We start from the raw sequence: 13,173 nt of genomic DNA, 5'->3' as shown, positions 1-13,173 counted from the left end.
AGGCATGGACCACGATCCAGATAGCCACAGTCCATCGTAGCATGCAGGTCCAGCTCCAGACAGCCATGATCCATGGAAACTTGAGGCGAGGAAGCACAGAGGCTCCCGTAAAGGAGTAGAGTTAGTAATGTGCATTGAAAGACAATTTATCCAGAAGGAGAAAATAAAAAGAGAAGGGAGATAAGAAAAAGAAGAGAAAGGAGAAGAGGAGCTCAGTGTATCCTAAGGTGCCCTCAGCAGTCTAGGCCTATAGCAGCATATCTATAATGGGGGGGGGGGGCTTCTGACTGACTCATCATATAAATATATCTATATATCCTGCATTTAGTATTTAATCCCAGCATACTGCAACAAGCCTGCGGGTAAAAAAATACTGCAACTAGCACAAATAGAACTAGTTGAAACGGTTAATTTAATCCTCAGACTGAGGCTAACGAACCGTTGAATAGCTGTCCACATGATTTTCTTCAGCAATTTAAATAGTTATTAGCACAATAATGGTATTTTCGTATTTTACTTACGGAGTGATGTGAGGCAAGATGACGTGTTTGACACTGTCGGCATTCGCCTATACAAAGGATTCATTTACCAGACGACAAGCAGATGTTGAAGAGTGTTGCCTTCTTTTTATGAAACACTCTGATACCCTCGTGCTGACCAAAGCTCGACGCTGCATGCGTCTAACCTACCAGTTTCCAGCTGGTGACATAAAAGTTGTCTGGGTCTCTGAGCTGTTTGAACAGAGTGATGTGGCAGTTCATTTTCAAAGCTTTTAGAGCAGGACAAACTCTTTAGTAGGAAAAAATACTTTGTGGGTTTTTTTCTTCTTTCCTATCTTGGTAATCATCTTCCAGGTTGGGGAACAATGTATCTAGAACACCAGTGCTGCTGTGTTGATTTTACTTTTGTTTTTTAAAACCCTGGTCCCTGCTGAGTCACTGCTTCCTCTAAACGCTTCAACGCTCACTTACATTTCCTGTACAGTGCCTGTCCTCTGTGTATCCAGCAGGTGTCACTGTTGTGCTTCATAACTTTGAGCAGCTGGTTAAAAGGGAACTGAACACGTCACTCTTTTAAGGGCAGTTACTAAACGTGCAGCCATGTTATTGGCGCAGTTGACAAATGTAGTTATTCATGATGAAAATAGGAATTCACACTCATCCATCACTTTGTCATAAACAGGAGTGATGAATAAATAAGCTTCATTCATTTCTCCATATCGGAAAAGCTGGCGTTGACTACCTTAGATCATAAATAGCAAAAGTGTTTGCTCATTTACATAGTGGCAATTTATGTTTTGTAAATTAAGCTGAGCAACGGTAAATAAAGTGAAGCTCAGCCACAGAAAAACAATGACTTAATAGAATATATATATATATATATATATATATATATATATATATGTGTGTATATATATGTGTGCATATATATGTGTATATATATATGTATATATATATGTATATATAGATATATGTATATAGATATATATATATATCTATATATAGATCTATATAGATATCTATATGTATAGATATCTATATAGATATAGATATCTATATCTATATAGATATAGATATCTATATATATATATATATATATATATATATATATATATATATATATATATATATATATATATATATATATATATATATATATTGATTGATTTATGGTCACGATCTCCTTTTGGACTCTAGTGTAATTTGAATATTCAACATATAAAGTCTGCATGCAGCAATGTACATACAGGTACCTGCTGGGGATGGGGGGTGGGGAGTCCTCTGGGACGTGACGTCAGGGGATTTCCATACCGAATCCAGCTAATCAGAGCGCGGCTACTGCCTAAACAAAAAAAAACTGAAACGAGCCACGCTTCAGAAGTCATCCAACAACACATGGGTTCAAGTCCTAGCAGCTCTTACGGGTCGGCACTGACCCACGGAGCTGGTTGCTAGCCTGACTAGTCTTCACCAGAGCTGTTTTTTTAAAGAGACACGTTTCGACGGAGAAGAAAAGACGAATACCGGATATAACCCGGTAAAGAATTTAAGTAACCTTCAATACGGCGGAGTACATGGTCCGAAAGAACTATCCACATGCGATGAACGACATGGACGTCTTCAACGGGACCTCTGGTGGGTTTCTTTTTACCAGTGTGTTTGTCTGTGTGTCTATAGTGTGTGTGTGTATGTGTAAGAGAGAGGGAGAGAGGGCTTGCATCATTACCAGGCATGTGATTCGTCTAAGCAGAGCAGCCAACACCCATTCCCGGGATCTGAGCACTCTTACCGGCTCTCATTCCCGCTGTTACTGCCCCACTTTGTGCCGGTTTAACATTTACCACCAGCAAAGTTTTTATTCTGATGTTTTCTGTTTCTCCCTCAGAGCCGCAAGGGCCGTCAGACTTTGGTGAGTATTCACTATTGTTTTGGCGTTTTACCTTTTTAAATATGCTCAGGAGACGTTAAGTCATGTATGTGTGGAGTGTGAGGCACTCATGTGACCTCAGGTGACTTCATGCGGAAAGGAGAAGTTGGACCAAAGCTTAATCAGTATTTTTTTTTTTGCTTCCTCATCCAGTGTTGTGCTGTTTCTTTCAAAGCCTCTGATTAGTTTCTCTGGGAACATGATCTGTGAGCCCCTGTTGTATTTCTCTGGCAGATGCGTTTGCCGTTTGGTGGCGCAAATGTCAGATTTTGGAAAGTGACCCTAAGTTACAACACTAAACATGACTTAATAACATTTCAGCAAAATGAACAGCACCATTAAGCGTCTCATGTATTCTTTCTGATATATTTATTGCATTTAGGACTGCAACCTAATTTCCTTATCTACCAATTCTTTTGTCACTTAATTCTCAATATACAACTCTTTCAAATGTTAGACAATAGTGAGAAATTAAATTACAATTCCAATAAGCCAAGTTTGCTTATTCAACTTACCTGCAAAAAGGATTTCTTTGATTTGCTTTTCACATTATACTTATGTTTTAAATTACTTAAATGATTAGGACTTGATCATCAAAATTGTTACTGAGGAACTTTCTCACAATTTCCTAATAGATGAATTGTCTCCGCTTTGTACTTCACGACTGCAAGAAACTGTAATTTCTGTTTGTTTGGCAAGTATCTGACATCATAGATCTCAACCACAGGTACAATTTAGTGTGCACTATATATTCAAGGGCTAAGAACCCATTGCGGCAGCTAACACTGGTGAAACTAATTACCGAAACACAAAAAATGTGTTGTGTAAAAGTGGTTAGTTTGATAGTCATTGTAAAGACACAATAATGTATGTGTAGGTGTCCTGATATAGAAAACAATGGACAGTGTCTGTTAAACAACACTTAAGTTCATCATATACGAACACGTGAACACCTGTTCACCAGATATCATGGAGTTCTTTTCGCAGCATATCATAAGATGCAGCATCATCACACAGATTTGTTCAGCAGTGCGATGCTAGTAGGCACTTAGTACCGTCAGATGATCAAGCTCACTAAAGAGACACCATCATCATTTCAGTCACATCGGCCATCTGAAATGCTATTAATTAATTATTTTTTTTTAATTTTGTTTACAGATCTCATTAATGAGATCATCACGGAGTGGTCGGGTGCCTCCCTCCCTGGACCTCCGGCCCCTCCTGCTGACCTCGTCGGCCAGAACCACAGGATGCGACAACAGAGCTCCTCACCGCCGTCTCAGCCCGTGCTGCTGGCTCGAGGCACTCACTGTCAGGTGAGAGTGGTGACAGAAACATCTTAGGGTGTGATCTTGCAGTGTGATGACTTTGTACCAGTGTAGTCATTTGTGTTGTTTGTGTCGTTTGTCTGTTCTCATGTGGTTTCTGTGTTTTAGAGGTTTCCTAGACTGTTGCCAACCGTCATTCCTGGAGTGACCGTTGGCAATGCAGCAGCAGGCCTTGACAAACGCAGATAAAGTTTAGTTGTACACAAAATAATTTTATTAATGATAATTTATGGAGTGTTAGAGAGTGAATACAGATGTCATTGTAATTATTTAAAGGGTTTAAGGCTTTTCCCAGCTTGTCTTTATCAAAGTTAGACTACATCAAGACAAATAGTCCGTTAATAACTATTGCTTCGTAAACATTGATCATTTTGTGTATAGTATCATTATATCACAATAACGTTACAGTTTCTCAAATGTGAGGATTTGCTGCTTTGTATTTTATTGTTTTGTACAATAATAATTATTGTAGTATAACAAAGCATCCAGTCAGACCTGCCCTTTTAAAGATGTTTCTATGAGCTGAGGAACTTGTGATGGCAATTTAAAAACATGTCTGACTTATTATGGATTCAACGACTAATCAAAACAAAAATCAATTTATCAATGAAAATAATCATTTGCTCTAGACCACACAACTATTGATCTACGCAGTCACAAATGATAACACATCAAAGGCTTGTTCACAAGAAACTCAGGAACAGAGAACGCTTCAGTGTGTCGTCTTCTCTATAATGATATAAAAAGAGGCTTTTTTCTTCAAGATTAAGTGTTGCTAGAAGGCAGTGCAGTACATGTGTAGCCTGCAGGCAGTTGGGTGATTTGTTGTTGTACCGCATAGTATTTAGGTTGGCAGGCCGGTCGGGGCTCTTACAATAAAGCACGTGGTTTACAGATCAGACCCGCTGTAATCTGATAGGTTTGCAGTGACGTTGTAGCCTGCACGTTGGACGGGTAGTATTGTAGGTCACAAGAAAACAGCTAAAACGTTTTATCAGCAAGTACCTGCATGTGACATTTTGGAGGCTTTGTGTGCGAATATCGTTTGTTAAAGTCTTGTGGTCTGTGATGGTGGCTGACCCACAGCATGCTTTTCTGTGGAATGGAGGAGTGGTTGGAATAACTGTAATAGGATGCCTACTTTCTGTTTACCAGACAAACCCATCACGGGGTGAAAGGTCACATTCTTTGCCCTGCGCTTCTCCAATTGGTCAATCCACATTACATTGAGCTGGCTTCCTATTTCCTGTTAGCTGGTTCCGTCTGCCAGGCTTTTGTTTAGCTCTCATGTTTTAAAGCTAGCCGCTGCGGCTAACGCGCTCTTCTAAAGTAGACGCCTGTGGCTCGACAGGATATTGTGAAACATTATCTCATGCAAAGGAATTACCCAGATCTCTGCAACAACGGTTTAATGAGGTCTCGCCTGATTTACTGCTCCACAAGTGAAAGAGATCAACTTCTTTACATCTTTGTTCTCTGCAGGTTTGATTGTTAATCTTTCATTACATTGATGCTTCGGATAAATTTACAATCTGAGTGTTTTTTATTTGTTGTACGTTTTATTCCTTTTGAATCACATTGCAGCCAATCAGAGGCCTAATATAAGAGTGAAGCACTGCAGATACAGAAAACTAAACTAGTAGCAGCACTTCAACAACAACAGCCTGACTGAGAAAGGAAAAGCTTAGTGTTCAATTGAGCACATTGTTAACTCTCTGCGCTGATGGAAAGCACATGTATGAATCAAAAAACATGCAGTGATTCAGTTTTGCTGCTTAGTTTTACTGCAGCCATCATGGAGCATGCGTCATGTACATTCTGGAGCAACAGTAAGTTAACATACATACATATATAGTTTATAAATCAGTTTTCTTTCTTTTTATTCAGGACAGCTACTGTTCAGTAGTAAGGGTCCCTGTGAGGGACAAACCTCTCCTTCTTTTTGTCCATTTTCAGCCTTTTTTTTAAAAAGATGTATGTTAAAGACCTAAAGAAAGAAAGATTAACTTTAGACAAAAGCAATAAGTGCTTTTCATGTTTTTCAGTTCAGTTTTTCTTCCTCAGTGTGAAAAATCCAGTCTGTGTTGGCTTGAACAAGTGCACTGAACATCTTGTGATGTGAGGAAAATTCTCCTCTTTGAGAGAAGAGTAAAGATCCAGAAGTAATGCTGACTTAAAGTGCTCTGCCATAGTGGATCAGCCTGCGTGGTCAGGAGCTTTGCACATGCACAATTAACTTTCAATCTGGACGCGAAGGCTGCAGGTAGACTGCCCGCCTGTGAGAGCTTTCAGTGTTTCCCCTAGGTTTACAGCTTCGGAGGGAGGAGGAGGAGGGGGGGGGGGGGGCAACTCGACGACACCGGCAATGACACAAACACCAAAAGCATTACTTTTTTTGTAAATAACATAATTTTGTGACTCCATCTGTGCTTTTATGAATAAACAAAAAGAGAAAAAATTGCAATCACTTAAAACAATGAAAATAAAGTTATATCTGTGCAAAAAAAATAAATTATATGTACTTACTACTAAATAGCTCATTTTGGAAAACTAAAAGCAAATTGCAAAACAACACAGAACGAGTGCAGCTATGTGAGCATCAGGTTGTATCAGTATTAGTGGCTCAGTGAGCTGCTTTCCTCCACATATTTTTAAAACGGGGTTGTAGACTTGATACGCTGCTCTCAGTTCATGTTCAATGTTGAAATGGAATTTTTTTGCGGTTTTCAGAGACGGAACAGCAGAAAAAACGACCTCACGGAGACTCTGCGGAGATTGACTTTTGGCCAAAATCGCCAAGTTGCGCATGCGCAGCGTAATTTATTAACCGTGAACATTTACCCGAAAGTACAGTCATTTCTCCATGTGTTTATTAATGACTTAGTTTGATGTCCGTGTACTTTAACAGATAAAGCCAGCAGCTCATTGTTAGAACAAGACACGAGCACTGTGGCTCGTTTCACTTGGAGCCGGAGAGCTGCTCTGGGTTCAGAGAGCTGCTCTGGGTTCAGAGAGCTGCTCTGGGTTCAGAGAGCTGCTCTGGGTTCAGAGAGCTGCTCTGGGTTCAGAGAGCTGCTCTGGGTTCAGAGAGCTGCTCTGGGTTCAGAGAGCTGCTCTGGGTTCAGAGAGCTGCTCCGGGTTCAGAGAGCTGCTCTGGGTTCAGAGAGCTGCTCTGGTGCTGATTGCAGGAGAGCTACTGTTGCCATCTTCTACCTGGGAGCGTTTAAAACGCAGATATAGTTGTCTGCTTTCCACGCGACATATTTTTCTACGCTCTCTGCCCGCTGCTGTGCTTAGTGCTCACCAGTGTGCGCACACGTGTCTCTGCGCATCGGTACGAACAACGACGTGAGCGATACAGAGAGCAGAGGAGAAGTGTTTACGCGCGACCACGTAGAGACAGAAATGACAAGCTGTCGCGTAGATCCCGTCAATAAAATACGGCCTTTAGTTTGTTTAATAACTGAACAAGGTGTAGAGCTGTTATATAGGAAAGATTGTGATCTGGCGCTCTAGAGAAAATTACAGGTGGCCGGGGGGGGTTTTCAGGGGGGCGCCTATGTGAGCATAGGGGAAACACTGGATTTGTGGCGCGACGCTGCTCGTTGCCGCGCTCGTTGAGAAAAGAAGCTACATAAGAATACGTGCTTTCACGTCAGGCTCAATTTGTTAACACTGCCTGTCTGTGAGGCTACAGAAGCGTGTGCGCGCACCTACATAAATCGCCTTCAAAGTAAAAGCAGTGCCGGCGTATTGCATTCATGGCGTTTATCTTATTTATTTATTTTTCGTGTTTGATTGACCTCACGCGGGCCGGACTGGGAGAGCCGTAAGACGCCCAGGTCTGAACTACGCCGTCTGGAGAGATTTAAAGCGATAGTTAGTGCTGTTAAAGGATCACCAGATTAATGCTAAATTAACGCGTTAATCTGCACAGCCCTCGTTTTTATATAAAATCTTAAAAGCAACAAGTAGCTATAACTGAGACGTAAGGGAGCAGAGTATTTTACACCACTGTCTTTATGCTCTGGAGCAGGCAAAATAAGTTGCTACCTATTACAAAAGTGTAGATATTTTGCGTCATCTCTCTTTTTCGATCTTTAAAGTAACATGTTGAAAAGCCATTCTGGCTTCTTTACCAGCATGTCTCTGGATTGTGTTCATCCTTCAATCAGTATCTTGGATCACAAGATGTACATTTGCTGTCCATCCCTAATGTGAGAACAGTGTGAAAAGATAATCTTGCTCCTCCAACCTCAACAGGTCTTACCTGGTTCGATAAAAGGTGGAATAATGTCGTTAATAAGGTTTTCTTATTGTTTTTGCATAGACAACCTGCACCTTCCCTCAGCCGTCGAGCACTTCCAGAGAGATGTCTCATTCTTCCCGGGGAGCTGCCGCTCCAGCCGGTTTCCCACGGCGAGGTCGAGGCTCCTCCTCACTGGCCTCGAAGAGCTCCCGTGGTGTTTCCTCTCAGAACCGCGGTGACGAAACAGAAATGCTGGAGCGGCTTCTGAATAAGCCTAAGCTGATGGTGTTTGAGGAGCCCAAGGAGAGAGGCATGAGGTTTCGCTATGAATGTGAGGGACGCTCGGCCGGCAGCATCCTGGGGGCGTCCAGCACTGAAACCAACAAGAGTCAGCCTGCTATAGAGGTATAGACACATTGAAGTTTATTGGTATTATTTGTTTGATATGTTGGACCTTAAAAGGGGGTTTACTGGCTTTCAGTTGCAGTTGGAGAGTTTTTTTTTTGTTTTTTTTTTTTAAAACCACAGTTTATATTTTTTTGGTGTTGAACCCCCTGTGCAGATGGGTGGAGCTGGAAGGATGTGGGCTGTTGGAGTCAATTAGAAAGTCCCCACGAATCCCAGCTCAAGTGTGGTCAAAATGGGCGGTTTATCGCTTGCCCCCACACTAACAAACACTTCTCCACGTTCATCTTCCTCCTTATACAAACACCATTGCACAACTTGGACAACACTTGGCAAGGCGTGTGAAGATTTTAACTATTTAAAAATCAACATTTCTTTATTTTGTGTAAATTTAGTTATAGGTAACTATTTTTTTGATGGCATTTGCCCCAAATAGATCAGTAAAAACAATTGTTTAAAGCGAGAATTCGCTAAATCAATACACAGATGCTCCACGGTGTGAAAGACACAAATAGGCTTCCTCTTCTCAGGCAGCATCTGTTTAATTCATGAATCTTTCTTAATTTGACAGTTCCACTTCTTGCTTACAATAGTTTTTTTTATGCATCTGTGTGTTTTTTGTTAGCTAGATGTTGATATTACTGTTGCCTTATGTTCTTATCCTACTTCTCTTTTTCAGATTCAAGGTCCCATTGATCACTTAAAGAGGGTCACAGTCACAGTTTCCTTGGTGACCAAAGACCCTCCACACCGGCCTCACCCCCACTGCCTTGTGGGTAAAGACTGCCCGAACGGTTCAGGAATCTGCGTGGTCACGTTCAATCCTCACAGCAACCGTCGTCACAGGTGCTCATCCCAGCTTTCATTCATCTCTTCCCCCAACGTTTTATTAAATACATGTTTTCTTTTCTTTTCTTCAGACATTATCTTTCTTGCATTTTCTGACTGTCTTGACGAAATGTGTTCTTTCTTCTGGACTTGCAGCTTTGCTAACCTTGGTATCCAGTGTGTGAGGAGGAAAGAGCTGGACGTTTCACTTCAGAAAAGAAGAAACCAAAATATCGACCCATTTCAAAGTAAGATGAATCTCAACACACAGCTCAATACGTTATTAATATTGTCATCTTTCTACACATCCATGTTTAAATTCAAAAGGACGGTACTTTTTCTCTTTCCTGGCTGTTTTAAATCCGTTGTGGCTCCTGAACTCAGACTTTGATCTTGTCTTTTCCTCCCTCAGCTGGTCACTCAAAGGGCATTGAAGACATGGACATGAACGCTGTGCGTCTGTGCTTTCAGTGCGAGTTTGAATGGGAAGATGGCAGAAAAGACTGCCTCAGCCCAGTGGTGTCCAACCCCATCTATGACAAGAGTAAGACGTGAACTCCTTCAAACAACTGCACCAACAATATGTAAACTGATTTGCTGATTCTCAAGTATTGTTGAATGATTTGTTTTTTCACAGAGGCCACGACGACATCACAACTGAAGATTGGCCGTTTTAACCAGTACAGAGGTTCCTGCACCGGCAAGACGGAGATCTACATGTTGTGTGACAAAGTTCAGAAGGGTAGGATACAGTTGTATTGGGCTCTTTCTGTTACCCATAAACAAAAATTTACAGAACTATGCTCGCAGTAAAGTTTGTGGGAAGAGATCGGTTTTCTTGAAAGGAGAAACTGATCTTAGCAGCTATTAAAACAAAGGTATTATACAAATTAAAGTATACATCTGCAATTATAGTTTTTCTTATGAGGCAAGGAACCGTTTTTAAAGCTCATTGCTAATGTTTAGTTGTTGTAAACTTTGTGTCTTTAGTCATTATTGATGAGGGGTTTCTTGTGGCCACTGTTTTTTTTTTTTTGTCGTAGCGTTTTCCTACCTTAATTTTTTAGACATTTTCTCTTGCTGCAGCATATAATTTATGAGTGGAGCATTGTGGAGTTCACAGTTTGCACCTCTGTAAATTACCCTGAAAACTTATTTATAACAGCTGCTGTCTGAATTGGTCGAGCATTAGCTTTGTCCAGAGGCATTATGTTTTTGGGTTGTTTAAAATGTAAACTCATTGTTCTATATTACACAGGATGAAATATATAAATATGAGGTCCACTGTGACTTAAGGGTGGGCAATGTAGCCTAAATCTTCTTTCAGCATATGTAAATATTATTATATATCATGGTAACGGTATATTTTACGATACAGGAATAAAACAACCACACTATATGTAGACTTCACATGAAATTATTTTGTTCTAAAAAAGCTTAAAATGTCTTGCAATTATGTAACCAGAGATCTTATTCATCTTGGGTTGGTCGGGATACCTGCTCTGTATTATTTACAACTTTACTCTCTGTCTGTCTGTCTGTCTGTCTGTCTCTCTCTCTCTCTCTCTCTCTCTCTCTCTCTCACTCTCTCTCTGTCTCTACCGTTACATTGCCCAAGCCTACTTTGACTTTTCATTCCAAAAATGTAACTTATAGTAAGAAATGTCTTTATATCTTCAGGTGTTTTTCTTCTTTGTCTTGATTAACATGGCTCTGCGAATTTTCACTCATTCACAGATGATATTGAGATCATCTTCAGGCGAGGGTCTTGGAAGGCTAGCGGTGAGTTTGCCCAGACAGATGTGCACCGGCAAATTGCCATCGTGTTTAAGACTCCGCCTTACGAGGACCAGGACATCCCAGAGGAGGTTGAAGTCAGCGTGTTCCTCCGTCGCCTCTCGGACCAGATGGAGAGCGAGTCGGTTACCTTCACTTACCTGCCACACAACCCAGGTAAGTCTAGACTGTCCAACACTGAACTGTCTGGCCTGCGGAGTTATTGATGTCAGTGTGAGCTTAAATGGCAGAAGTTTACTTAATTTAAAACAAATGCAGCAGATCATCTTCAGCCAGAAACATAACAGCAGGTTATGTTAACTCCTTTCAGATCCATATGAGGTGAAGCGGAAGAGAAAGATAAAGTCAGACGTCAGCTTCAGTGAGAAACCCTGTGTGACGGGTGAGTCTCAAATGTTGTTTTTTTCCGTCTGATTTGGTGTTTTCTTTTCTCTTGCCTACATTTTTGGTGTGTAGATATAGGTAGGGGGTTAACTGGGGCTGTATCGACTTTTTACAGCAAACATTTTAACTTTACACAGCATAAACAAAATCCATCGACACAATGAAAGTCCTTAGTAACTTCAAGTGGATTTTGTTGTGTACGCAGACGTTTTGTTCTTACATCACCATCAAAATAGGCTTCACTTCTCTAATAAAGAAGAAAGGTCTTGAAATATCTGATTTTCTGTAAAGATTTAAATAATTTCAAGTCTTAAGCGGCACAAATCTCATGTCCTGATCAAAGTACAAAGGTACTAATGACGGCTCTTTCATAGTATTTCTAACAGATCGTTATTTTCTCTAACACAATTTGTTTCCTCTTTCCTCTGCAGCAGAGGTTGCACCTGCAGCAGAGCAGCCCTTCCACATTCAGCAGCCTCAAACCATGATGTCTCCTAACGAGAGGCTTTGTCCGGTCCAGGCTGGAGCCTCCACTTTAGGAGAAATGGGTTACAGCGAGCCCCAGGACTCAAACAATGACACCGATGCAACAGCAATCCTGAATCAGTTGCTGGAAATGCCTGTACTATGGGACATGATTTCCGACTCCAGCTATACCTCGTCCATGCCCTCTGGCTTTGAGCCGGTGACCGATGCCGCCGCCACATTCGCCAACCTTGATATGAACTTGAACCAGAACTTTGTCTCGTACACACAGGACTTTTCCCATTACAGTGACTTGCAGTTCAACATGCTCGTCAATGAGATCCAGACAGAGGGCCGGGACAGCCCCTCTAACGTGGTTCAGGTGAAGACGGAAGAGGAGCTGTGAAGACGGAAGAGGAGCTGTGACGACCGAATCGTCAGATTTGTGAAACGCCCTTACACGCTCTCTCTGTCCACATAAAAAATCCACTTTGGCACTTTGGGAAATAAACTTATTTGCTTACTTGCAGAGCGTTAGATGAGAACATTGGTACTACTCTCATATGAATTAATGTTTTGCATTTCCTGAAATGTGTAACTTCCCCGTTGACGCCGCTGGATTTAGACCCAAAAAAGATTGTTATCCTCAATCCAAGACTACTGCTTCGGCTGATAGCACTGTGAAATGTGTTGGCCCTCTCGCTAAAGCCATATCGTTGTTTGGAGACCTTGCTGGTCAAGGCTTCAGCAACCAGTAGGAGCAGGTAACATTCCTGCTTGTGTGCCTGTAAATGCTCCCAGCACTAATCATCAGATTCTCACAGTCAGCGTGGAGTTTTAAAAAGGGAACTCAAGAGAGTTTATATTTAACTTGGGAACAATAGAAACCCTCCCATGAATTGTCTTCTATTGTAGTAAATAATTGCTGAGGTAAAACATTAATACCTGTCGTATAATGTTTGTCTACGTCTCTTTTATGTGCTTCAACATGATTTTGAAAAAAAAAACGACCTGACTTCCTCCAAGAAGTACAAGATTTTAGTTTCAACACACAGTCTCAAGTACAGTAGTTTCAGATCTGCTCTTCACATTCTTCTTGCCTTTTATCACTCTGTTGATGTGGCCGTCAAACCAGCTAGCTTGTTTAATAATTAATCTACTTAACGCAATTAGAAACCAGTCCTCTTTGTGTCAGTTCCTGCTGTGGTGCAGTTTCACTCTCGTGCTAAACATGTCACAAGTCCAACTCTGCCCGTCTCTGTAGTGTCAATATTTCAGAATAGAAACAAT

At 41.2% G+C, this 13,173-nt stretch overlaps 1 protein-coding gene across 3 annotated transcripts; it reads left to right on the top strand.

Moving 5' to 3' along the window:
* The first annotated feature begins 1,847 nt into the window (after positions 1–1,847).
* relb (v-rel avian reticuloendotheliosis viral oncogene homolog B) lies at positions 1,848–13,158 on the top strand. Of its 3 annotated transcripts, none has more exons than XM_068585072.1 (11): positions 1,848–2,135; positions 2,386–2,409; positions 3,586–3,743; positions 8,086–8,409; positions 9,089–9,255; positions 9,394–9,485; positions 9,650–9,781; positions 9,875–9,979; positions 10,975–11,190; positions 11,345–11,416; positions 11,853–13,158. In XM_068585072.1, exons 1-11 carry the CDS (start codon positions 2,075–2,077, stop codon positions 12,287–12,289), a joined length of 1,788 nt encoding a protein of 595 aa, XP_068441173.1. In that variant the 5' UTR covers positions 1,848–2,074; the 3' UTR covers positions 12,290–13,158. The 3 variants fall into 3 exon arrangements, with proteins under 3 accessions (XP_068441173.1, XP_068441172.1, XP_068441174.1); XM_068585071.1 differs by having other exon boundaries at positions 11,850–13,158; XM_068585073.1 differs by lacking the exons at positions 1,848–2,135; positions 2,386–2,409; positions 3,586–3,743 and adding an exon at positions 5,116–5,237 and having other exon boundaries at positions 11,850–13,158.
* Positions 13,159–13,173: the final 15 nt, after the last annotated feature.

The sequence above is a fragment of the Clinocottus analis genome, unplaced genomic scaffold, assembly GCF_023055335.1.
Source record: "Clinocottus analis isolate CAN_PGR_092001 unplaced genomic scaffold, fCliAna1.0.p SCAF_2, whole genome shotgun sequence".
In the NCBI taxonomy this organism is placed as follows: Eukaryota; Metazoa; Chordata; class Actinopteri; order Perciformes; family Cottidae; genus Clinocottus; species Clinocottus analis.
Note: the sequence above shows the minus strand (reverse complement) of the source record. Positions and strands in the feature narration are given on the sequence as shown.